The sequence below is a fragment of the Stegodyphus dumicola genome, chromosome 1 (assembly GCF_044657685.1).
Source record: "Stegodyphus dumicola isolate Sdum_Otavi_A_Nest chromosome 1, ASM4465768v1".
NCBI lineage: Eukaryota > Metazoa > Arthropoda > Arachnida > Araneae > Eresidae > Stegodyphus > Stegodyphus dumicola.
In genome coordinates, this window is record NC_140768.1 from 174,345,213 (window position 1) to 174,371,132 (window position 25,920).

Consider the following 25,920-nt stretch of genomic DNA (forward strand, 5'->3'; position numbering starts at 1 on the left):
CATTAAATCAGAAAATGAATGATTTGCATAATGAAAGTGCATAGTGAAGGTTTGTGACAAGGTCTTACGGTGACAAGGCTTTGTATCTTTCGATGAGTTGTGTATCTAAACTCAGTATGGTTAACATCCCGGTCGGAGATCAAATCGAGCGTTGACCAGTATTTTGTGAAAGACTGAAAGCCAGTATTATATTAACCGAACCAATTATTGTTTTCTTCTTCTACCGTACCAAGTTTCTTGTTAATTTATAATGATGTTAGCACATATTTTAAATATCTCATACCTTTAAACAGTCCAAAGAATCAAAAACATTTTTTTTTTTTTTGCTTCTATTCATTAAAACTCAACTTTTTACAAGGATTTTAAGCACACACCTTACGTGAAACATCGCTCAAACACCAAAATCAAGGTAAAAAATAATTTAGCTTTTACTATTTAAAAGTCCGTATGGTTTGCTTATCAACGAACGACAACGGCTTAAAAATAGTAATTAAATTTTCTGCTCAAGAACGTATTGTGCCACATTATTATTTTAATACTTTCCTTTTGTATTAAAATGTCATATAGCTTAGTCAATGTCATACGTGACTAGAAATTATTGAATATTCGTGTTTAATTCCCTAACTTACACACATGATGTCATTTAGGAATTTATACAAATATATTGTTGTTATTGATATAAAAGTTAATTTACTAGCATAACTACCTATAAATTTTTAATTACAAAAAGTGATGTGCTTACTTCGTGATACTTTTGTTTTTAAAATTAAATATTTAAAAATAAATAATTTTACTACTTGTGTGTATTATTTCTCTGTGGCAGATTACAATTTCAAAACATTCCTTTAATTGTGTAAACGCTACATCAGTAGAAAATGAACAATTAATGCGCTTCTGACATAACAACTTTCATTACATGTTAAAAAAAGTCAATTTTGCAGGCCTAAATAAATAAGTAAAGAAGTAAATAAAAATAACAGAATATTAACCTTTTCTTTTAATGTAGTTCATTTGAATAACATGATCGTTTTTCTTTTAATTTGAAAAGAATCAGCTATACACTGCGATTTGTTTATACATGATGCTGTTTCCAGTGCTTCCTACAGTTTGACGTCGATGACGAACAACGTATCTTATTTTTATTTATTATCATCTGAAACATTAGGTAAAAGCAGCAAATGCGAATCAAATTTTTAGAACACCGAAATAAGTACACAAAATATCACGCTCATAAATCAGTAATTTCTAAATTAGTTAGTTCTCAGTTACTTCTAGCATTGAGTTTTAAACTGTATTATATTTTTGGCATTCCTTGACATTTTAAAGATCGTAACCTCAAAATGTTTCGGTAATTTAAATAATTTAAGATAAGCTTATATTAAATGTTCGGCAAACATATAGCTTACAAAGCAATTATTTAATAGGCTTAATACTTCTTGCTTACTACAAGATTCTTTGTTTAGATCAAGAATGGGCAAACTCCGGACCGCCGGAAAATTCTATCAGGCCCGTGGATAGAATTTTAATTTGCCGGTCCGAGGCAAATTAAAAGAAATATATATTTATATATTATATATCCATCTCCTTTTCTAATTTGTTTAAATACTATTTTTTTCTTCCTTTTTTTCAAAGCACTGATGATCTATTTACTTTCTCTAGCTTTGTTCTACAAAACATAAAGCGACAATTAAGACAGCTTTCAATCGCTAAAGTGTTCAAATCGGAAGTTCTTTGTTAGTTATAGTTGTAAATTGGCACTAACAAACGTTATCTCTTTCTCTGGAAGCAGACATATGGGAATCCGATATAGTTGAATTAGACCTCACATGTGGCAGACTGCGCATTTTTAAGCTCCGGGCAGTAACTTTTTCTTTTGGCGCGAGTTCTAATATTATTGATTGCTTATGGAAAAATTGAGGACATATAGCATCATTGTGAATAGCGGTGAAATTAATTAAAAGTATAGCCTAGCTAGTGCTTGTTTGAGTTATTCGTAAAATATTTCATCCCCAAAATGGCTACTAAAAAACGTAAAACTGATTCAGAGTGCCGTGTGTTTAATGATGAATGGACCTGGAAATATATTTTTACAATTGTAAAAGATAAACCAATGTGTCTCATCTGCAATGAAGCTGTAGCAGTCTTCAAAGAATGTAACATTCCCCGTCATTTCACATCTAAGTATAAGAATTCCAATTACGAAGCAATGTCCGAATATAAGAGAAAACAAAATGCCAAAAAAGTATTTAAAAGTCTTTGTAAAAAATTATCAGGTCGACAAAATTTTTTCAAGAAGGTAAACAATATCCAAGAAGCAGCTACACATGCAAGTTACGTTGTAGCATACAATATTGCTAAAATAATAAAGTTCTCAGTGATGGGGAGTTCGTTAAACAATGCATGCTCCAAATTTGTGATGTTTTATGTCCAGATAAGAAAAATAATTTTGAGACCGTAAGCGTATTTCGAAAACCGATTTTTTCTAGATTCGAAGACGTCGATAAAAATTTAACATCACAATTAGAGCCAAAGACTGGCAAGTTTAAATTTTGCTCCATACCTATATAACTTTGAAATTGCCGAGGATCTGGCGTGATGCGTTCTTTAAAGGAACTACAACGGGATATGATATTTTTCGTGAATTTCAGGAAGAGCTTTTAACTTTGAAAGTGCTTATAACATATATATGTAATATTACGACTGATGGAGCACCAAATATGACAGGAAAAATCTGGATTTCTTGGATTCTTTAATGAAAACTATCCCGGGAACAATTTTGTTTTTCTACATTGTGTTATACATCAAGATGCTCTTTGTAAATCTGCATTGAATATGAATCCCGTGCTTGATGCAGTCGTGAAGCTTGTAAATGCTGTTCGATCTCGTGGACTTACTCAAGGCGATTTTGAGATTTTCTTCAGTCCGTATTCATTCTGAATACTCTGATGTACTAGACGAAAGGAAGATGGCTTAGTGCATGATGTGCTTTCGAGCGAATTTGGAAGCTGAAAGACGTCAATGTGTTTTTCTTCGATGAGAAACAGTGTTCTGCGGAGTGCGAAATGTTAAAAGAAAATACAGAATGGCTTTCGGGCTTTGCATTTTTCACAGATCTTCTTTGTCATATGAGCAACCTGAATGCCAAGATGCAAGGGAAAAATCAATTTATCTACGACATATCTGGGCCCATCTCAAAGCTTTTAAACTAAAACTGAATCTGTTTCCTGGGCAGCTAAGAACGACTTGTCTCATTTCTCGAGGTTAAATTCAGTACCCTCAGTAAACTAAGAGAAGCTTAAGAATTATGAAGATGGCCTGAAAAAAACTGCATATTGAGTTCGAACGCAGATTTCAAGTGCCATTCAACAGAAATCGATATTTTTACCATGCCTTTCAACACAAATTGTGAAGCAGTGAGGTCAGATTTGCAGCTTGAATTAATTGAGTTGCAATCTAACAATCGTCTCAAGCAGGTTTTTTCTAAATATGCTAAAGTTAGAGTTTTATAAATCATTATCGAAAGAAAGTTTCCCAGATTTAATATCTCAAGCTCAGAAAATCAGTGCTATGTTTGCTTCATCTTATATATGTGAACAAGTTTGTTTTTAACTATGAACCTTAAAAAGAATTATTTCAGAAGTATGTAAAGATCCTAAGTTTTACAAACGTTTATTTTATTTTAAAACTGTACTATCACTTCTTATTTTCTACTTCCGGCCAAATATAAACGCTTTAACTTATTTATGCAAATTGTCTTGCTAATGCCAAGTACTGGTGATACAAGTGATAAGTTGTGGCTTTTTGCCAAGCAAGGGAGAGGAAGGAGTTATTGGAAGCAAGCCGCTTCTCATTGTAGTTTTACGAGTTTTCACTCTGTTGCTGGTTGCCTTCAAGGCCAGAGGTTTAGACCTCTTGATAATTGCAGACGTATCGTAGTTTTAGCAGCTCGGCGTACTACATACGTACCTTTCTTTAAATAAAGGCCAATCTTAGTGTTAGCCACTTGTATACTAATTCAAAGTTAGTTTTAGTTAGAGTTTTAGTTAGTACTTTTTATATTCTTACGTTCAGACCACAAGTGGTTGGTATCTGTATTCCGAAGTTTCGGAAATTCCTGTAAAGTATAGAAAATAAAGGGTTTCGTATACCCTTCCTGCTTGCATTGTCTCCTTCACACATTCTTGAACATAGCTTGAGTAAGCTCCCTGTTCCGAGTCAGGACCATTCATGTTTCCAAAGCAAGTCAAAAGAAACACTAGTCCTGATAAGTAGACTGACAGATGAGTATTTAGCATCGTTCTTTAGAATCACGACATCTCACTTCGAACCTCAATATAAGGAATTTATCTAAATGAAATCGCAATTTCATTCATCTTATTAACATATTTAAATTGTAATACTTGTATATTGTTTTTAAAATTTTAGAAAAATTTATCTTGGTCCGCCAAACTTTTTTTTTCGATTTTTGGCCTTCGACCGAAAACGTTCGCTGGAAACATTTGTAATATTAATACATGAAATGAGATTTGATATGTAAACTGTAACGAAAAACGTTCATCAATGCAAATGTTTTGAAAGTGGAGATCTTATACACAGATTCTTATAGAATTCGTATTCTAGAAAACTACGACAATCTTCAAATACCGGTACATACTAATTCACAAGTAATATTATTTGGATAGCTTAAAAATGCAAGGTATTTTAATCAAATGGAATTTTTTTTATGATTATTAGATTACGATAGCAAAATAACAAATTGCTTGTGAATATTGTTGCCGTAATTTTTAGCCTTCCAAATGTAACAAAATTATAAATTAATAAATGTTAAAAAACTATTAAATCACAAAGGAATCTTTGAATAATACGATCATATGAAAAAAAAAAAATTAGAGTTGAATTATTTCAATTTATAGTTAACTGCCCCTCGAGAATTGCGTACATTTGATTTCCTCGTAGTGTGATATTTATAAAAACCTCTTAATTTCAAAGTTATTTTTTAGAACACATCACCTTTTATTAAATGTATCAATGTGGATCAGAAGGCCGTATAAAAAGTTAGATGTCCCAATTTTCATAAAACATTTTTTAAGGGTACCATAACATGAATATTTCCATCATTTAAAACATTTTTTTTAAGTTTAAGGGTACCATAACATGAATATTTCCATCATTTAAAACATTTTGTAACTAGAAATATATATCAAGCACCATCGGATATGGAAATAATGGCAAATAAGGATTTTTATTGATACGATTCCTAAGTGCGTTAACCCTTTCCAGCACGCTACTCTTTAAAGTTGGAGTTTTGAATTAAAAAAAAGGTAGGCTGTCTAATTAGGTCTAGAAGAGTACACAAGTAAAATTTTGTGAAGATAGCACGTATCGTTTAATTCTGTGGGTGTGCCCAAAGTGGGCATACTTCGAAAAGAGTGCTGAAACGAGCATTGCTGTCAATGAACTGACCGATGAGATGCGGAGAAACAAAGAATACAGACCCTCAGTTGTCCTAGATTATCGGTGAGCCCGGTCTGGGCACACCTAAAGTTCGCTGTTTGATTTTAGGCAAGATTTCAAGGTTAAAATTTAAAACTAATATAGAATTAGGATATTAGCATACAGCCAAAAAATAACATAGAAATTTCTTTTCAAACAATTCCTTTTATACAATAAAAAAATCTGGAAGATTTCTTTGAAAAATGAGGGTCTTAAAAAACTAAACATGGTTAAAATATATGGACTGGTTTGCGTTGAGCTGCCATCTGCTATAAATAAAGAAGGTTCAGAGTAACCTCTAGTAACCTATAAATCTTTTTCATTCAATTTTTCTGTGCGTACAGAAGGAAATTTTTAGGTGTGTCCAGACCGGACACACTGTGCCGCAAAGGGTTAAGTAGTGAAACAGAAATACTTCCAAGTAAACGACGTTAATTTTTTTTTACAAAGGAATCATTTCCAAATGTAAAAGAAAATTTTAAAGGTTTAAAAAAAAGGAGCAAACCTATATTATTCATCCATTCTGGCAGAAAGCGCTCCTGTTCATTCGCTTCAAATGCTTCATTATTCTCTTCGTTCGCAATAGGTGTATCAGCGCTTTGCCTGCAAATGGCGCTCAAAACATGTGGCATCCATCTCCGACATTCGGTGATGTTTTGAGGATGTTGTCCGTCAGTCCAGGGCACAAGTGACATTAAAACCATACTGATCATGAAAACTGATTTTAATGATACCTGAAATGTAACCGAAAAAGTTTAGTATAATTAATTTATACTTCAAAGGGGCAATTAGCCCAGAAGAACTATTAATTTTGTTCTGGCATTTTGCGTTGCTTCACTATAAGTCGATTTACTTTTCAAACTGTTCCCACCAAATATTAGAGCCCTATATTATATTTAAAGAAATTAAATAATGAAGAATCTGCATAAATATATATATGTTTCTCGCATTGTGATAAAAAACGGTACCTAGAGCCATCCAATTTTGAATAATCTGCGTTTCTACCTGAATATGGACATCTGGAAGCCCCAATTTGGGATCTGGAATTTGTTTTATGAACTATTTCATATTTTCTAAAACTTAACGAGCTTTTGATTAACAAACTCAACAATTTTAACGCGAGCAATGGCAACACCGTACGGGGGGAAATTTATCTCCAGCGCGCGAGGCTGCGTATCGGAAATTCTAAAGATAAGCTCATTTTAAAATTATTTAGCGATATTGCTGTTGAACTAAATTTTATGGTTTAAGATCCTATCTATGTTGGCAGATGAGAATATTAGGAATTAGGGATTAGAATATTAGAAATTTTTGTAAGCGCAAGAGGAGGTATGTTATAAACTAACGCACATTTTCACTAAACTCGTCCATTGAAGAGCCATTACGTTGAAAAACTGGCCAGCTTTGGATTAAATGTTATCATCTTGAGCATGTGTAAGATAATATTGTCACGTATTTTGTATACATTAGATAGATGATTTTACTGCAATTATATGTGAAACTGTTGTATTTTTCTGTGTAATGTAACGCAAAAAATCTCAAGAGAGAAGGTATGCCGGAAAGGTAAGCATACAGGGGCATGTGTATTTAACATTGAGTAAATGGGTATCGCGGTAATTTGGCGAGAAATGGCCAAAAGCCGCCAAACTTGGCTTCTTATTTGTCCGGTCCCTGTATCACCGTAATAAGTATTGCAATTGAATAAATGTAATTGATCCCTGTAATAGCTGCAACCTTAATCTGACCCTCATATTGCTTTTCAGTAATTTCGACAAGCAGAAAGTACTAGAAATATCTCGGCGGCCAGTTGAAAACTATATGAGGACGGAGAGAGCTTCTGCTCTCTGTAGTTATTGTTAGTTCAGAGATATTTCCAGGTTCCCCTCCGGGGTCGACGTAGAGAACTCTGCGATGCTACTGGCTAGGATCTGTACCTATGCAGTCTCGGCCACGGGGATATAAAATTTATGAGCTTGGTGGTTCTGAGAAAGGTAACTTATTGGCCGGCTTCGAGGTCTGGCAAGTCCTAGCACGGCGTGGTGCTAGTAGCCTGGGGGTAACTCCCCTGGTTCGTTGGGTAATGTCTCGCTGCGACGGGCAGCCCGAGTGACTGGTAGGTAGCAAATAACGACTAGTGCCGTCCAGGAGACTTCCTGGGCGGTGCGCCTTTCTCGCTGAGGGACCAGAGCGGAGGTTCAACCTCCGCGCCTGCTTCTAAGGAGTGAGGGGCCTGTAGTGCGATTAAGTTCGCGAATCAAGGAAGCCCATATTGTGTTATATTTCCAGGTTTGCCTTTTTAGATGCATTTTGCATTGAGATGTGTTAATGTTCTTAGTGGTTTGAAGCGTAACTACTTATTGTACTCTGTGATACTGTGAACATCGATACGAATATTTCTGCGGAAAATCCCAGAACGTTGAAGTATTTCAGTTGATAAAATAAATTTTATTGACCTATCATCGGACCTGTGTGCATTCAATCTATTACGAACCCTACGCACGCAGCAATATAGATCATAAAAGTGCATTTTTCGTTTTCGTACTTCTAATATAAAGTAAATATATAAAGTACATTCGTGTCTATAAGAATGAGGATTCTTCGAATATGTTAATGCTATGTAGATAAACAACTTTATCAAAGAATAAAAATCTATCATTCCGTAAGACAAATTTGAAAAATTTGAAGATTTTTGTCTTCAAATTTAATTTGCTGTTAGTAGCTGCTAATAGATCTGCTAATAGAAATGTGGTTAAAATTTAAGATATGTAAAATAAGACTACGACGATTTTAATTAAGCTGCCAAGGTATTTCTAATTAATACAAAACCTCTTGCAGTGCAAATATTTTCAACGGTGAAGGTGGAAAATTATCTGCCATACAAAGGCAGCCTGAGAAACAAACACAATCAGTTTTTCATGATTTAACTCACATCTGACCGCAAACGATGACTTCGGGATAGTATTAAAATTTGAACTAATGAATGAAAAAGTTACTGCTAAGAAACATTGTTACATAAAGTAGTATTGGCCCCACTGCGGCGGCGGAAGTGACGTCATGGAAAAGGGGCGTGGCCAGTATCCAGAGGGGCCTGGAATCGGAAGTGCCGACACCAGCGCCAGTATTGGCCCCACTGCGGCGGCGGAAGTGACGTCATGGAAAAGGGGCGTGGCCAGTATCCAGAGGGGCCTGGAACCGGAAGTGCCGACACCAGCGCCATCTTGTATCACGTGATGGAATGACATCATCAAACTTTCGTTTTTATTCTGTGGCAACGATTTTATGTTTTCAAAGTTTTTATTTTTTGTGGCAACGAGCTCTGGAGACACGTGTTTGGCATGATATCATTTTTAATTTATTATTTTTAATTATTTAACACGTGATTAATTATTTAATACGCCATTAATCTTTAATTATTTACTCTTTTTAATAAGCATTTTAATTATTTAGTACGTCATTATTTTAATTATTACCTTTAATTAATTTTATGGAATTTAATATTATTTTCCCTGAATTTTAAAAATAACTCTACGGCTAACATTCGAACCCGCCATCTCTGAGGTTAAAAACTTGAACGTTACCATACGGCTACTCCGTCGTCTTATCAGATTTGTTATTTGAAGCTCTCTTTGTCCCTTATTTGCACCATTAATGTCATGAGGCTGAAAGTCTGCGCATGCGCTTTGACATGAAAACCGCGTCGCACATTTGTTTTTACACGACGGCTAGGATTACTTTTGGCTTCTTAATCATTGCTTTATTCATTGCTGTTTTAAATGTAAGATTTTCCCACAGTTTATTAAGATATTTTTAATTGTTTTCTTTTTTCTTCTCATTCTAACTAAATTTATCAATTTTTCATTCCCCTTCTTTTTTTTTTTTTTTCTTTCCCAAACATAAATTTTATTTTTAACTTTCGCAAATTGACGTTTACTTCCACAAAAGTGACTTTACATTTTCTTTTTACTTTTTATTTTGCAAAATTTTTTTTTTTCAAATTTATTACTTTTTGTATTTTTACCTTATTTTTTTATATTTAATTTTCTTTTTTTTTTTTTTTTTTTTTTTTTTTTTGGTTTTATAAAAGTAATATTTTATTTTTACTAATTTATTTTTTTCCTTTTCACTTTTTTATTTTGCAATTCTTTTTTTCAAATTTATTCCTTTTCGTATTTTTACTTTACTTTATTTTAATTTTTTGTTTAAAGTGTTTTTGATTTTACAAAAGTAATATTTATTTTTTAAAATTTAATTTTTCCTTTCCGCTTCTTATTTTAAAAAAAGGTGTTACTACATTTTTAACTTTATATTTTACAAAAGTAATATTTAGTTTTCCCTTATGCATTTTACTTCCAAAAGTAAATTTTATTTTTTTCCTCTTCCTTTAATTTTTTTTGTTACATTTTTATTTTACCCTTAACTTTTTCCCATTGTTTTAATACAACATCATGTTACACTTCCATTTCTCCAAAAGTAAACTTACATTAGTTACCTACCTACATTTCTACATTAAAGTTACCTACATTTCTCCGTCTTTGAAATTTTAAGTTGGAATTTACATGCATATAACTTCACTAGATAATATTTTCTGTAACTTTAAACCAATATACACAATGCTCATTCTATATAGTTTAATTGGAATACTACATTTCTTACTTTTTTACTACTAAGTGGGAGATACTAAGAACTTTTCCTTCTAATGTATTGTACTAACTATTAATGACTGTATTAACGTTTTGGCCAACTATACAAAACTTTGTTGATTCCCTTTTACACGTCTTACTTTTATTCAAAGGATTCACCAAACTATGTCTGACAAATATAATTTTTACACTTTCCATTTACACATTTACCCTTATATTTAACTTCTAAAACAAATTCATACTGTATTTCTGATTCCTTTTCCCCAAAAAATTAAATATAGACTTATACAAATTTCTTTATTGTAAGACCTACTGACTTTAAACAAATCTTAAAAGGAGCAATAAATGTTCATGATATGAAGTCCACTCAGACCAATGCAAGGAGCATTTCTACCCAGTTAGATACGTACCAATAGTACTTCATTTCTTCTTATTTTATTCTACAGACATTTATACATATATATTCAGAACACTCCCTTTTATTCAGTAAGATTCATTTATACTACTGACACAAATTTTACTAACTCTTTGAAATATTTTACAAAAATATCTTGTATTTTCTTGCACACATCCTACTTAAATCACCAAACATACACTGAACCTTGATATTCCTTCATGTGAAAACGTCACTCGGATTCTTAATTTGATTCCACCATTTACCGCAAAACTTTATAAACACTACTATATTTGAACTTATCACAGCCTTACTCTCTTAACAAGGTACAGAAGATTGAATTATATTTTAACTACGGAGAAGAATATCCACATTGTAACGAATTACTTTAAATTTGAATTATAGTCCCATTTTATCGAGGAGAACTTAAAGTCTATAATACACATGGAATTAATATTCATCCATGAAAATGAAACTTTATCGCCTTTTACCCAACTTGGAATATAAAAATTTGTTAACTTGGAATATTTTTAACGTATTCATCGTAACTTAACTGAAAGGTACCCATATTTTACATTGTCAATAATTTAGTTAGCACTGAACTCTTACAGCCTTTTGAGAACGAAATTTAATTTATCATACCTGACAAATGACGCCTACATTGTTATGATACATTGCACGAAATATTGAGTAGAGTTCCAAATAATGATCTATCATAGTAATTAACATTAAAAACCTAACACATATAATTTTAAGATAGAAATTTCAAACTGACATTCCTTAATAAGGAACTTTTACAGCATTTTTGACATTTAACTTCTCATATATAGTAAATAAAATTACACACACATAATTATACAAAATAGGTAATAATGACAGAAGTTCATATAATGATCTACTATAGTCACCAACTTAAAAAATTTTAACGCATTTTTAATATGTCATAAGAAAGACCACACTTTTTTGAAAAGCATTATTTTAATTAAACATTGGAACCACGCAGTCCTGCGCACATGTATAATATTTTTATTTATGATGAGCATGACACATAATAAGTAAATAAAATTTTCACAAAGTACGAAACACATTTCTCTTTTAACTGAACTGTACTCTTAAGAAAAATGCAGTATGGAATGCTTAGAACACTCAGTGCCACAGTTCCTCATTTCCCCACGCATTTATCAAAAATATACATGTACTTTAAAATCAGTTAAACAAATTCAAATGTTAGTATTCAAACAGGAATACTTCACAAATTAGATAAAAGAGAGGTACACAATGAACTTGAGTGATAAATACAGAAAAGCATGTAAGGACAGAGAAAAAGGTGTATTCGTGGAGGACTTTTTAAGATATATTTGCTCTATTTTTGCACATGGGTTACATTTTGCATTTCAGATTAAGGAAACATTCAAGATAATTCCTGTATAACTAGGGATTTTATTCACACTTGTTAGTAATGTAATTTATTAGAACAGTCGCAGATATATAGGACAAGTATGCCATTTCCAAGGAAAACAATTTTTCCAAGCCAGACTAAGACTGGAATAAGAAAATCCCATATTTCCAACAAAATTAGTATCTGAATATGCAAAAACATGAACAAGAAACGAATATTTTTTCTGAAAATGTTCCGAATGGGATAAGTCAGGACTAGTTTCATGAACAGAGCATGAAAAATAATGATGAATTTTTAATTTTATTTTGTCTGCAGTACATTTACTTATGCTAAAATCTTTCATTTGATTGACTGTACATTTAGGCACACGTTGATAAATCACAGTGATTTTGTGTTTTAAAGCTTCAAATTCAGAAATACTACAACTCAAAAGCAAAAAGATTAAAACGACAAGAGAATGTACTGTAAGCAAGCAAACGTGATAAATGACTTTTTTTCGCTGATTTCCATGAATTCACAGATCGGTAGCAAAGTTGTAATGCACTGTATATGAACTATTTTTTTCAAATATATTACGATCACTGTTTTTCATTTACATAGACGTTAAGGAAACATTTCATGTTAATTTACCTTTATTCGTGAGATTTGTCTACGTATATACTTAATTTTTGCATTTTGTTTACAATTATAATACCGAAAGAACATAAGAAAATATTTTTCTTGAAAATTTCCATATTTTTTTTCCCAAACGTTATTTCTTTCATAGCTTTGAAGTAACCTATTAAACACATAGTTATCTTGTACTACCCAGACAACCGTTGGTCTTGCCAATGTCTGAGTCACAAAGCTAGAGAATTTAAGTGTTTTATCATTGCGGAGAACTTCTTACTGCGTTTTTGATGAAAATTGGCCGAATTTAGTAGTTCATTACCGATCTAGGAGCCTTTAACTATTTCTATTAAAAAACAAACACACTTAGAAATTATCATAAAGATTTTCCATACAGATATATTTGTCTAATTTTCATGCCATTGCATTTCCAATAAAATGATTATTCATTGCCAGATAATTAAATGTTTGTTATTTTTCTCGCATCCGAATGCTCATTACATATTATTTAACAGAATTGCAAACAAGTTAAATGAATATTTCATGAAATACTGAACATTTCATTTCGCAAAGTTTGCATGAGTATTTTCATTTTGAATCGTTTAATATTTCTTTTCCTGCATCCCAAGCAAATTTTGAACATAAAATTTTCAGTTTTGAGGAGAAAGTTAATTGCGGATGGCTGTGATGTCATCGTGTTTTCATAAACGGTTTTTGTGAAGTACCTTTTCGATAACCTATTGAACACTTTGAAGATTACAACTTTTACATTACTGCCACTGCAAATCATTGAGTTTTCAAATATTTCCCTATTTATCGTTTACAACGCTTCGTAAAGACTTGGGAACCAATTTTTACTAAATAGTTATATTATTTGATTTAATAATTGTGTTACACATTTAGAAGATTTAACAACACTACTACGCTGAACCAGAAATTAAGAAAAAAAATGGAATTTTTATCTTAGTATACTATAGGAATAGATTAACTTTCTCTGACTTAGATGTATTCGAATGTAGATTATGGATACTTTTAACTCAGCTCATACATACTTATCTCTAAGTAGAGTTAGAATATTTTCTCTAAGTCACATCAATCACTGACTTGCATTGTCATAGATTTTTCTCGTAAAGACTATTTTTTAAAAGAAGTTTATATACTAATTTCATTAGAAACATGTCTAAAAAATATCTCATCTTCATAAGAAACATCAACGCTTTGATGTGAATTAATAGGAACCATTGTTTTGTAAACATGGTTCCTCTCTGACTCTGTCTTATTCGAAAGGTTCTGCGCTGTCTTATTCGAAATAAATAATTAACCGTACATACCTAATATATTGCATTGAGGAGTTATATATTAACTTACTGCATTACATTTCAAGTGAATGTGTTCATTGCGAATCTTTTAATAAAATCTTAAAGGCTGAAATGAGTGTTTCATTACCAAATTTGTACTTTCTAACTTCATTCTACTGAAACGAAAACATTCATAACTTATTGCGAAGAAACATGTTTACGTGTTATACTTTTTGATTAATTTTCATATCACAGTATCATCTTTGAAAATTTGTTTCCTAGTTCACTGCTAATATATTACTAATTTTCGCTCTTTCAATACATTTCGTACGTGACAAAAAACTCAGTTTAGAAAATTTTTTTATTTAATAGCTTGTAATGCATTGCTGAACCGGAGCCATGCTTTCATTTTTATTACATATCATGCGAATATTTTTAAAAAGGCATTTTTTTCCCCTTCTGTTAGCACACTTTTCCATGACGTCACTTCCTCCGCCGCAGTGGGGCCAATACTACTTACATAAGTCGAACTTAATGAAACAAACAGAGCTTGCCTATAAAACATAGTGTCTAAACTGTCGTATTTCTGAGTGGAAGTGTTCTAGGTAGCTAAATTTGAATTGGATACTTTATGTAAACAAACGCAGTCTATAATCCAAAGTTACATTTATATCATATCTCTAAGCATATCTCTAAGCTCTGCAAACGGTATCGAACAAGAAAGAAAAGTAATTGGTATATGAGTCAAATCCTGTCCTGCACAAATATCCATTTCTTCTGCGGTATTGGACCCCCCCTTCGGTACCGCAGTAGGCTTCCCTAACCACTATGCTGTCTGGGCGGCAGAAATATTTTATACACCTTAATTGGAGTTTGGTATTCTTTGAAAAAATTTTTCTTCAAAGTTGACAATATTGTGCCCTCCCAGTAGTAAACGCCCTACTCTTAGCATAGGCAAGCAATCTTAGCATAATTTTTTCAGTTCATTAAGAGAATACTGTAAATGTTTAAGTAGCCCATTTAATTGTACGAAAATTATAGAAAATTAGAATGCTCCATACCTATGGCAGTAGACTTGTACTGTGCTCTGGTACAAATCTACTGCTACTGCTATCTAAATATCATAATGAATTTGAAATTAAACGTGCCTTGTAATATATCAGTAATTGTATTATATATTGGTCATTATATTTTGGAAATTGCACATTAGTATTGGCATTTGTAAGGGTCTTTTAACATTTTAGCTATTACATAAGTAATTATTTAGTAGTTTTTTGCATTAGTTCGAGGTTGCGTTATAAGGTACAATAACTGTTTAAGTATTAGCAATTGTATAATTGCATAATGTACAGGATTTGTTATAATTGTATAATGTACTCAATTTTGTAAGATGGAATATGTATTTGCGTTTCAGTTTATGCCAAAGAAAGTGGTAACTGAACAAAATATTAGTATGTAATCAGGATCGTATCTATTTAATTTATATGCTGATGAAATATTGTGCATAGTAATTTTATAATGTAATAGCGATTTTAATATGTACTAGATGTTGTAAAATGGAATTATCTAGTAATGTATGAGTAATTAATTAATAAGTGGATAATAAATGTCATAACTCTATTTTTAATTAATGCACTTCTGTCATTTATTCGTAAATGTACCAATTGTAATATACTTGCAATTGTATTAAATATTGGTAACTATGTAATGTACAGGTACAATGTATTTGAAGAATGTACTGTATTATAAATGAACTTGGAAGGTTTTTTTTGTTTCTGTTTTGTATTATGCGCAGTAATATTATAAAGTATAGTAGATTCGATAAAGTACTATATGCTGTAAGGTAAATTTACTTGTGTGTAATGTATCAGTACTTGAAACAGGTTTTAGCATTTACCTAAGAACGCAAAAAAAAATACTCCTTAAGAAGTAGATTGATAAAACACTGTACTTGTACCTGTTGATAATGCATTACTAAGTAAAAATACTCGTGAAGAAGTAGATTGGTAATATATTGTATTTGTACATACTGTATAATGCATTTCTGTAATAATATAATTATGTAATAATTATGTAATCTGTATAAATGCATGTATGTTTCTCGCATTGTGATAAAACAACGGTACCTAGAGCCATCCTATTTTGAATGACGTAATCCTACTGTGAATATGAGCATCTGAAAGCCCAAATTTGAAATTTGGATTTTGTTTTATTATCGATTTACTATTTTGTATTGCTTTACGAATTTTACGTACTTTAACGAATTTTTATAACAAACTCAAGGATTTCAAAGCGAGCCATGGCAACGTTGTATCGAAAAAAAAAAAAAAATTATCTCCAGTGCGTTTGACTGTGTATCGGAAATTCTAAAGATATGCTCAATTTAAAATTATTTTGCGATATTGCTCTTGAACTGAATTTTATGGTTTAAGTGTGAACAACATGATATTTAATAAATAAAGGTAACACACAAAATGTAAAAGAAAACGCCCCTTTGGACGTATTTTAAAATTTGAAATATTTCAGATTTTTTTTTCTCTTTTTCTAATCCTATGTAATATGACTCTATCCAAGCAAGAAGTACAAGGTTGCGGCTATCATTGTCAATAGTTTTAGACACTATATAGGTGATAGTACGACTTTAGCCAGTTTCATCCCAATTTTTACTGTGAGCAACCTGGCAGGCGGTCTGATGGTTTCCTGCCCTTCTTCCGCTACCACTAAACCACACGAGAGGACTTTTAGTTCGCCACATATTTAGAGTACCCTCATGTCTTGAAGACACTATACATGTGAAATACCTATACCGTCTCTGAAATTCGAATCTGAGTCCTTTGGTACGGAAGTCAGAGTCTTTACCTACTAACCCGTTGACAGTTAAAAATGCTTTAATGCTAGGTCATTGTTTTACAAAATGTGCAAATCGATAGATGTCTAATCGTTAATTGTAATCGATTTGGTCAATTAATTTCAGACTCGAATCCAAATCAGAATTGAATTTTTATGCTAAATCATTTAAAATCAAATATTATATAAGTAGAAAAGACTTATTTCAATGGCCCTTTTCTTTAAGCGTGTGTAAATCAAATTGAAAAATTCATGGCAAAATAATTTTAAATGCTAATAATTAAGCTAATAGGTTTATTTCAAATGCGAATTTATAACAGAGATTAGCCATCAATGGATTTTCATCTTTGTCTCAGTTGCAGGGAGATAATTTCTAGAAAACTGATTTCCAAAATATCAGTCATGATTCAGCAAGAAGCTAAATCTCAACAGATAATGATAGGTTTGGGAAGATTGTTTCTTCTTTTGTGATTTTATATATAAGAATATAATAAATGCATTTATAATAAATAGTTATTTATCTATAATTATATTTATTTATTTTTTATTATTTCCTTTAGAGCAATTGAACGCCGATGAGTGGTTATAAAATGTACTTTTTAAAATTCAGTCTATTTACTGAAAAGGATCTCAAGCAATTTTCAAGATTACTGGCATCTTAAGTTGAAATATTCTTATGTAACATATCTATTCTAAGTGAATGACTGCATTTCATTTAGTTGCATGTGCTTCTGTAACAGATCAGAATTACTTTCTATAATTCTGTAACTGTTATTTCTATAAATGTATTCTGTAACTGTTAACTGTTCTGCAATTCTGTAATAGTTACTGTTTCTAAGATCTGACTTTTTGTAACAGATCTTTCTAAGATCTGCTACAAAAAAATTAAAGATCTAAGATTTCTAAGATACTTCTTAGATCTGTTACAAAAAATCAGCTTAGTCTTAAATAGTATCCGATACCAAAGGAAATGTGAGCAACACTTGCGCTTTCAGCTGTAATAACTGCAATGTTTTAATATGTAATCGAAGAGCACATTAAAAGTGCTGTTCCATGGGAATTGAATTCTTAATTACTAGCACTTGTGAGCATCGAATTCTTAATTACTATCTATCCTAATTACTATCCCTTAATTCCTAATTACTATCCATGAATTAATTCTTGAATAATGAATCTATGAGCATTGAATTCCTAATTACTAGCAGTCAGTCAAATAGTTTAAAGAAGCTTATGCTTTGATCTGCGAACACTGGATGGAAAAACACTTGCGCCAAAATATCAAACTATTCAAACTCCAAATCTAAGTATTTTAGTTATTTTAAATAGCTTTCCTTACTCCGAATAATTGCCTGTATGTATTTAGATTTTTCTGCATATTTGTACTAATACAACTCTATTCAGTAACAGAAACTTTAATTAGCTAATGTGTTGTCAAATATAAAGTGCATAGCAAGAGAATTCCAATCTTTGCATGCATATATGACAATATAAGTGCACATTAACTATCACAGGGCATTCAGTTCTTATTAGGAAATTTTAATTGTTTCGTGTGGTATTATATAGCAATGAAAATATTGTGAAATTTTATGCTATTTCGCTTTTTAAAGACAAAAATAATGGCTGAACAGAAATAAGCATCAGTATTGAACATTACTTTTGGGGTAATGATGGAGCACTGCGCTGACGGGAGACTCCATATAAGGATTGCCAACTGGATGGTTGCATTCGGTTAAGTTGCACGTTACTTACTGCATATGGAGCTAAAACACATTTATTATATATCTAATAATTCAATAACAACAGCTGACAATTAATATCAAAGCCCTGAGAGCAATTATTTGTAAGTAAAGTTATTATCCTCATTGTGATGTGAAGACACCGCTGGCAGCAAGTGTCTTACTAGTGGAAAGTTTAGGAGCATTCTGACGTCGTGTTCTGTCTGGAGCAATCTGCAGACTGAATAATTCATGTCGTCTGATTTGTTATAGTCGAAGACGATATTAGAAGACCTACAACCTCATTGGTCCGTCAATTTTGAAAAGGACTGTCAAAAGAATTTTGAAATCGGAAGACTTTGATGGCAGACCCAATGCAACTCACTAAAATCTCCTGACATCGGCAGTAAAATTGTGGCTTTGATAATGTCAAGTAGATGCGTTTATGAACAAGTTATTCCTTCGGCAATCTCAATGTATGTCGCCCCACACCTCGGGATAGCTAGAAGACTGCGACTTGCAAGAAGACCGAGCATATGAATCTCTTATCTTTGTGTGTTCCGCCACGCTTTCTAAGATTGCGTCCTTAACAGTAACCTCACCATCTTGGAAAGTAGGGGGTCATCTTTGAGAGGACTTATTGGATATCTAATATTTCTGATAATAACTTTCGCCATAGAGAATGAGATTTAAATCACTGTTTGGAGTCTCACACAGTGGCGTAAATAAGGGTATGCAAGGAATGCCATCGCATAGGGGCCCGAAGGCTTATTGGCACATGAATGTCCTGCTGAATTACATTTACATGTTTAAACTTAAAAACACTTAAAAAAAATCATGTATTCGAGTAGTTTAGTGTACCAAAATGTTTTCTAAAACGAAAGGAGGAAAAACACTTTACCATACATATATTCTACAAACACTGTATGTTCAAATAGTTTTCTTTATGAAATTTATGATAAGTGTGTTTTATATTAACAAATGTATCATTTACATTATAAAAGTTCTTATTTATGACTTGTATATTATTGCATGAGTCATGTTCGTAACCTGAGTTGATCACAGAGAGCTATATATTAGTGTAATTACTTTTTTGTACGTTTACATATCATGTTGTCTATCAGTTTATAACATAACCGTTATTTACTAACTTGCTAAATTAATCGGGAAAAAAAAAAAAAAAAAAAACTTGGGGCAGATTTTATATAGAAACTCAAAATATATTTGCATGTAAAACGTACTGGATTTTTATTTAAAAATCTCCGAAAATCTAGATTTTCTCCCCCTCCCCCTTTTTTGAGCACAGTAAATTTATTGGGAAGGGGAGAAAAAATTTTTGCATAGGGGCCCAAGAGTTCTAGCTACGCCACTAGTCTCACAATTAACGTTATATAAAATAACAACAATAAAAAAGTGACTTATCTCCCGCTATTCCCAAATGTTTATGATTTTCCATGATTCATTCATTTATCTTCAATGTCTTAAATATTATCACAATAGGTTACATTTATTGTGTCATCAAATAATAAACTGTGGTTATCTGTATAAGCAAAAAGAAGTGTAATATCTTGAAGCTGTATCTTGTTTCATGGTTAACTAAATTTTTCTCGTGTAATTTAAATCCCAAGCATAATATATTAAGCACATTTTTGAATTTATTATTTCCCTACATCTGTCGTTTTCTTCATATGTTACATCGACGCAAAATTATCCTCATGTTTTCATTCTATCTTTTTCCAAACGATGGCGCCACCATGCATGTGGAATTAAAATCAATTCATTTAAAAAAAAAAAAAACTCAAATTGACACGTACTTTATAGCACGCCCTTACAAATTTTCATAAAATTATTGCCTACATTTTAAACATAAAATAAAAATATATTTTTAAAGAAAATGTGTAAATTATTATTATTTGAAGTAATGTACAAGAATCTAGAGTTTGTTCGATTGCTTTGTTTTTTATTAATTAGTCAATTCTGGAAATGTTTGCAAAATCATGCTTTTCCATTATATATCAAATGTTATAAACATTTAAGTGGATGTTAATTAACAATCGTAAATTATCAAGAACATGTCCGGCTTCGAGAATTAACAAATAAAATTGCTACTGGCCACTATATATATTTACTGCCAGAGTGTTTGCTCACCATTCATTATAATATATTTTATAAGAAAATAAAATTTAAATAAATTTCAAACATATGTCTAAAAATATGTTCGGTATAGAACTGGCAACGGTTTCAATTTGGAAAGCAGACTGATTTTAACAATAAAAATTTTAATTAAAATTAACATTATGTATGTTTCAATTTATTTATTTAGCAATTATTTTTTATTGTTATATTCAGATTGACCAATCTGAAAAAAATACTTATATACACTTTTGCAAGAAAAACGTATTATATTAAACGTATTATTTATTTTTCCCCTCTTTACGATATTTTGCATTATAGTTACCTAATCATTACGGATGAATTCAAGCTAAACTTCTAAAGTAACACAAGGTTCAAAACTATGAACAGAAAAACATCAGAATGCATTTAATTTTTATTAGCTATGAATTTAATATGTTTAATGATCTAATTTTTGTAGTTACACATATATGCTTCCGTTATTTGATTTACAATTTGGGGAAAAATGTTTCATTTACTATATATACATTAATATGTAATTACATAGATTCTTGCTAATAAGGGAAAAAAGCGGAAGCATTTATAATTATTTTATGCAGATTTGCTAAGGAAACAAACTCTTAAATAATAAAAGTTCTGTGATTGAGCGACTGGTTTAATTTTTCATTTTGCAGAAGCAGTCGTTTTTCAAAGATATTTGCAGTTTGTAGGTGATTTTTTATTTTATTTTTTCTCACTGTGGCTGCTAGAAATAATCTTCCATTTGCCTCTGATGAACGAGAAAGACATACTAATACAATTTTCACTAATCTTGTGTCATCAGAAAACATTTGTTCGCTTACATTTTCCTTTAAAAGTATTATAAAATGAAACTGATTTTTGACCTTTTTTTAATTCTCAATGGATGAAATTTCTCAGTGAAGATATTCATAGTTATTTTCTTTATTAATGTTTAGAAAAGTCAGAGAGTAAAATGTAAAATCAGTTTGATTTAGCAGATCTCACGACCATCCGCGAAAGGAGATTCGATTGCAATATTATTATTTTTGCCATGTGCACTCATTCAGCAAAATACTTTACAGGCAGTAATTATTACATAATTTTATAACTATTATACAACCTTAATGTTTTTGGAAAATTATGCAGTTTGATATGAAAGAGTAAGAAAAACCAATTACAGCATTTAGAAAATCATCATCACGAATAGTTATTATCTCATCAAAATAATTAACAGTTCTTATGTCTGCTGTCAGTGTAAGCGTGAATATAAATTGATTTAAGGGAAAGTACAGTTTGAATTTGAGTATTTCAAGCTAAGACATCAGCATAAATTAAATCCAACTGTACAAATATTTTTATTGGAGATATAAAATCAATACATATCATGTTATATTTAAAGTAAACTGCATTTCCAACTGAGTGTTTTAGATGTACTTATTTAACGAAAGTTTAGAAATTTCGTTCTTAGAAATAAAACAACTGCTTCTATGGTCTTTGTTATTTTAAACAAAATGTATAAAATACAGAGTATTCTTTTCTAAATTTTAAAAGAACTTTTACGAAACTTTAAAAACATATCCAAGATATATCTACAGGTTTCATTAGCTGGATGTATATCCGATTTTTTTTTCTAATGATAAAGAACATCACATACCGTTCCAAAAGAAACGAAATTGCAGGTAGAATAAACATTTCGATGATTAATTAACTAAATTAATATCAGATAGGTCAGTTCTTGATGAATAATTAGCCAAATGAAAATTTAAATTGTGACACAGAAAGGTGAAATATTGCGGTAAATATTCATGCCATTTGGAATTGAAAATAGTTCTTATAAAATGACTTACAAAATGAAAAAAAAAATAATCAAATGTACGTAGTGGTTATATCAATTTTCAGAAACATTTGAAGTATAATTTGCGATGAAAAGCCGAATTCTTGAGTTAGATATTCATCATAGATATACTGCACAGTTTAATGTGAATGAGTAAGGTTAACACAATGATGCGCAAAATTAAAAGAAAACTTAGAAAACGCATGAACTGTCTAACTACAAAAAGAAAAGCTCAGATGCTTTTAATAAAGTTGATACAGAAATAATACTCTACATATTTGCTGCAAAGTTAAAGCAACTAATTAATTGTAGAGTAAATACACACATGAGTGTGAAAAAACAAGTTTTAAGATCTCCAATGTCCTCGTCAGAAACCGCTCATAAGTCCTGCTAATTAAGTAAAGTGATACACAGGCGCCGTGCGTTTTTTCCGAAGAATTCAACAATTGCCACAATGTGTTAATTATGTGTATCTCTCTGAATTTATCTCTTAAAGGTACGATATGCTTTGTATTTTATTAGCGCATAATGAATATTACTAGATGTAAAATTTGCTCTGCTGGACCTATTTAATAATTATATTTGTAATTATAAAACCATTCTAAAGTACAGCTGAAACGATTTTTATGAAATTTCCTTTTTTAGTTTGAATTTCATGATTGGACGTGTATGATTGTAAAAAACTAATAATATAAAGCTTGTGGCTAAGTTTTCTTAAATAATTTCTTTAGTATGAAACCCTGTTATTAATATTTTAACATTCCTAATAGTTCAATATTTCCTCATAACGTAAAAATAAGTATACAAATGACATTATCTTAATTTTACATTTCATACTGTTTTCCAAAAATAAATACAAGATGTTTCAAAAGTACGCAAACATAAAAATAGACAAATCCTTAATTTCCTAGCACTCGATTCCGAATTCTAAATAGTTCTCGAATTCCTGAAATCTTCCGAATTCCCAATTTCTCTAATCTTTAATATAAGAATCATCTTGTGATGAAAAAGAAAATAAACTTGCGTATAATACAGAAAGTTTGCAATTAAAGCAAAATGTGAAATATAAGTTTAATGGAAATCAAATTTAAGAAAAAAATAAAAAATATAACAGTATTTACTCAAAAGATATAAATGCAATATTGTGAAAGAAATAAATAATTTAAACTTGGTTATTAAATTTATGTAAAGTTAAATTTTGAAGTTCCTTTCACAATATTTCTTTATAAAATACATTTTTGCAATAGTTCAAATTGTTTATATTTTTCCACAATTGTTTTAATCCAGGCAAGTGAAAAGGGCAGGAGGTTAAAGTGTAAGCATAGATGAACACGTAAATTACAACACACATTTCTCCGAAGAAAATAAGAAAAATGAAAATAAATGTTTATTTTAACATTTCATTAAAGAATTAAACATTAAACTCTTTAATGTTACTCTATGATATTGTTGATCCATGTCCACTGAAGTTCCAGTAACTGATTAGTACGTAGGTAGATTTCTTTTAGGTTGTTTTACGTAATCAAATCAGAATTAAAATATTTAGCGATTTTTAATTTGAGATCCGAAAGATTTGAATTACAAAAACATCATGAAGCTTCAAATTTCCCAATCTCCAATGTTTTTTTTACGGTTCGTGGAATTAAAATGTGTAGGCTCCAGCGAAAAACTATAAAAAGTCATAAGAAAAGAACAATTTATCGGAGCAAAGCAAATTTGCGGGGATATTATCTCGAAGCAGGTATATTTTAAGGACAACAAAAATTAGCACGAAAACTCACCCATAGATGCTCCTCACGCAAACTCATTTTGTTGCTTTATGGAAATGAGACTTAAGATATAAGATCTGGCTACTGCTAGAGCATTTGAGAAGATTCTAACTTCTGCTTTGTTGACAGATATTTAAAAGTACTGTGTATACGAATCAGGGTCTTCCTCGTTGCCATATCGGAAAAAGCCATTCAACACGTGGTGCATTCCTTGTATACTGATACGCGTGTTGCATTCAGTTGTCAGTGAGTCAAAGTTCGTTTGAGTTATGTCACATATTGAGGCAAAAAACAAGTTGAATATCTCTGCTAAAATGAACAATATGCATTTGTTTTCTTCCTGAATGTTTGAATGGGGCAAATGTTGATAGGCAATAAGTAAGATCTGTAAATGCATTTATACGTAATTAGATATATACGAGAAAAAGCAGACACACTTAGTCATTGAGATATGTACTAGGATTCTTTCTTATGCAGCCTTTGCTTTTATAAAAGCATGCATATACTAAGTGTAAATATATTAGTTTTGTCAGTACTTAAAAGCTGTCAGTTTTATTTATACGTACGCAAATGGAACGATTTGTAATTTGAACTATGTGCGTGTAATAATCAAATTTATATGTGTATAAATAGTAATAGCTTGTATATTGCTTATTGTGTAAAGTGTTGAACACACGTCTAGTTATACTAACTAATGTATTATTGAAATTTGTTCATTGTTTATTACATTATAAGGTATTTCTCCCACCTTCTTGGCGTGTCTTCGTGGTGTAGTGGCTAGTAAGTATATAGTTTTCTAAGCTTCAACGCAGACGATAGGCACTTTCTTCCGTGTGATAAAAAAGCTATCAAATGCTTTGGCAAGTGAGCTATCCTATAGAGAATGCCAAATGTTAAACATCTATAAGTGGGTTTTATATCATTTTTATAACTATGCTGTCTCTAGTTTATGAATATGTTATCTTCAGTGAAAAACTGAAAAAAGTCACAAAAAAGAACAATTTATGGAATCATAGAAAAATTGCAACTCACCCATAGTTGCTGTTCACGCAAGTTCATTTAACTTTTATGGAAATGGAACTTACAATACAAGATCTTACTGTTGTTATGGCCTTTGAGCAGATTCTAACTTTTGCTTCGTTGGGTATATTTAAAGGCGCCGTGTATAAGTATTCATAGAAAGATCTCCAAAACTAAGTAATATCTCCAAAATAAATATATAAGATAGATAAATAAAATCTCCAAAATATATAAAAAAATAATAAAATATCTCCGAAACTAACTAATATCTCCAAAATAAATATATAAGATAGATAAATAAAATCTCCAAAATATATATAAAAAAAATCTGCAGGTTTCAGATTTTGAATTACGTCGAAAGGCGCGTTTTTTTAACTTTTTGTGTGTTACCTTTATATTTATAAACTGGAGATAGGAAATAAATAATCTCCAGTTTATAAATATCATGTTCTTTGCACTTAAACCATAAAACTCAGTTCAATAGCAATGTCGCAAAATAACCTTTAGAATTTCCGACACACAGTTCCGCGTGCTGGAGATAAAAAGGTTTCCCCCCACAACCATTGTTACCATTGCTCTCTTTGAAATCCTAGAGTTTGTTACTCAAAAATTCATTAAAGTTTTTAAAAATAGGAAATCGATCATAAAACAATTTCCAAATTTCAAATTTGGTCTTCCACATGCCCATATTCGCAGCAGGATTACGTCATTCAAAATTCGATGGCTCTATTTACCGTTGTTTTATCACAACGCGAGAAATATACATACA

At 31.0% G+C, this 25,920-nt stretch overlaps 1 protein-coding gene across 2 annotated transcripts in view; it reads right to left on the reverse strand.

Annotated features, from left to right (window-relative positions):
• The window catches only part of LOC118185879 (bombyxin A-3-like), a 46,068-nt gene that overhangs the window by 3,751 nt on the left and 16,397 nt on the right, over positions 1-25,920 (reverse strand). Inside the window, exons 1-2 of one of the 2 annotated variants that reach the window (XM_035355800.2) lie at positions 24,144-24,241; positions 5,999-6,227 (exon numbers count right to left, since the gene is read on the reverse strand). In XM_035355800.2, coding sequence (XP_035211691.1) covers positions 5,999-6,227; positions 24,144-24,170 — 256 coding nt within the window. In that variant the 5' untranslated portion in view covers positions 24,171-24,241. Of the gene's footprint in view, positions 1-5,998; positions 6,228-24,143; positions 24,242-25,920 lie in introns of those variants that run through there. The other variant, XM_035355801.2, reaches the window with a different exon arrangement.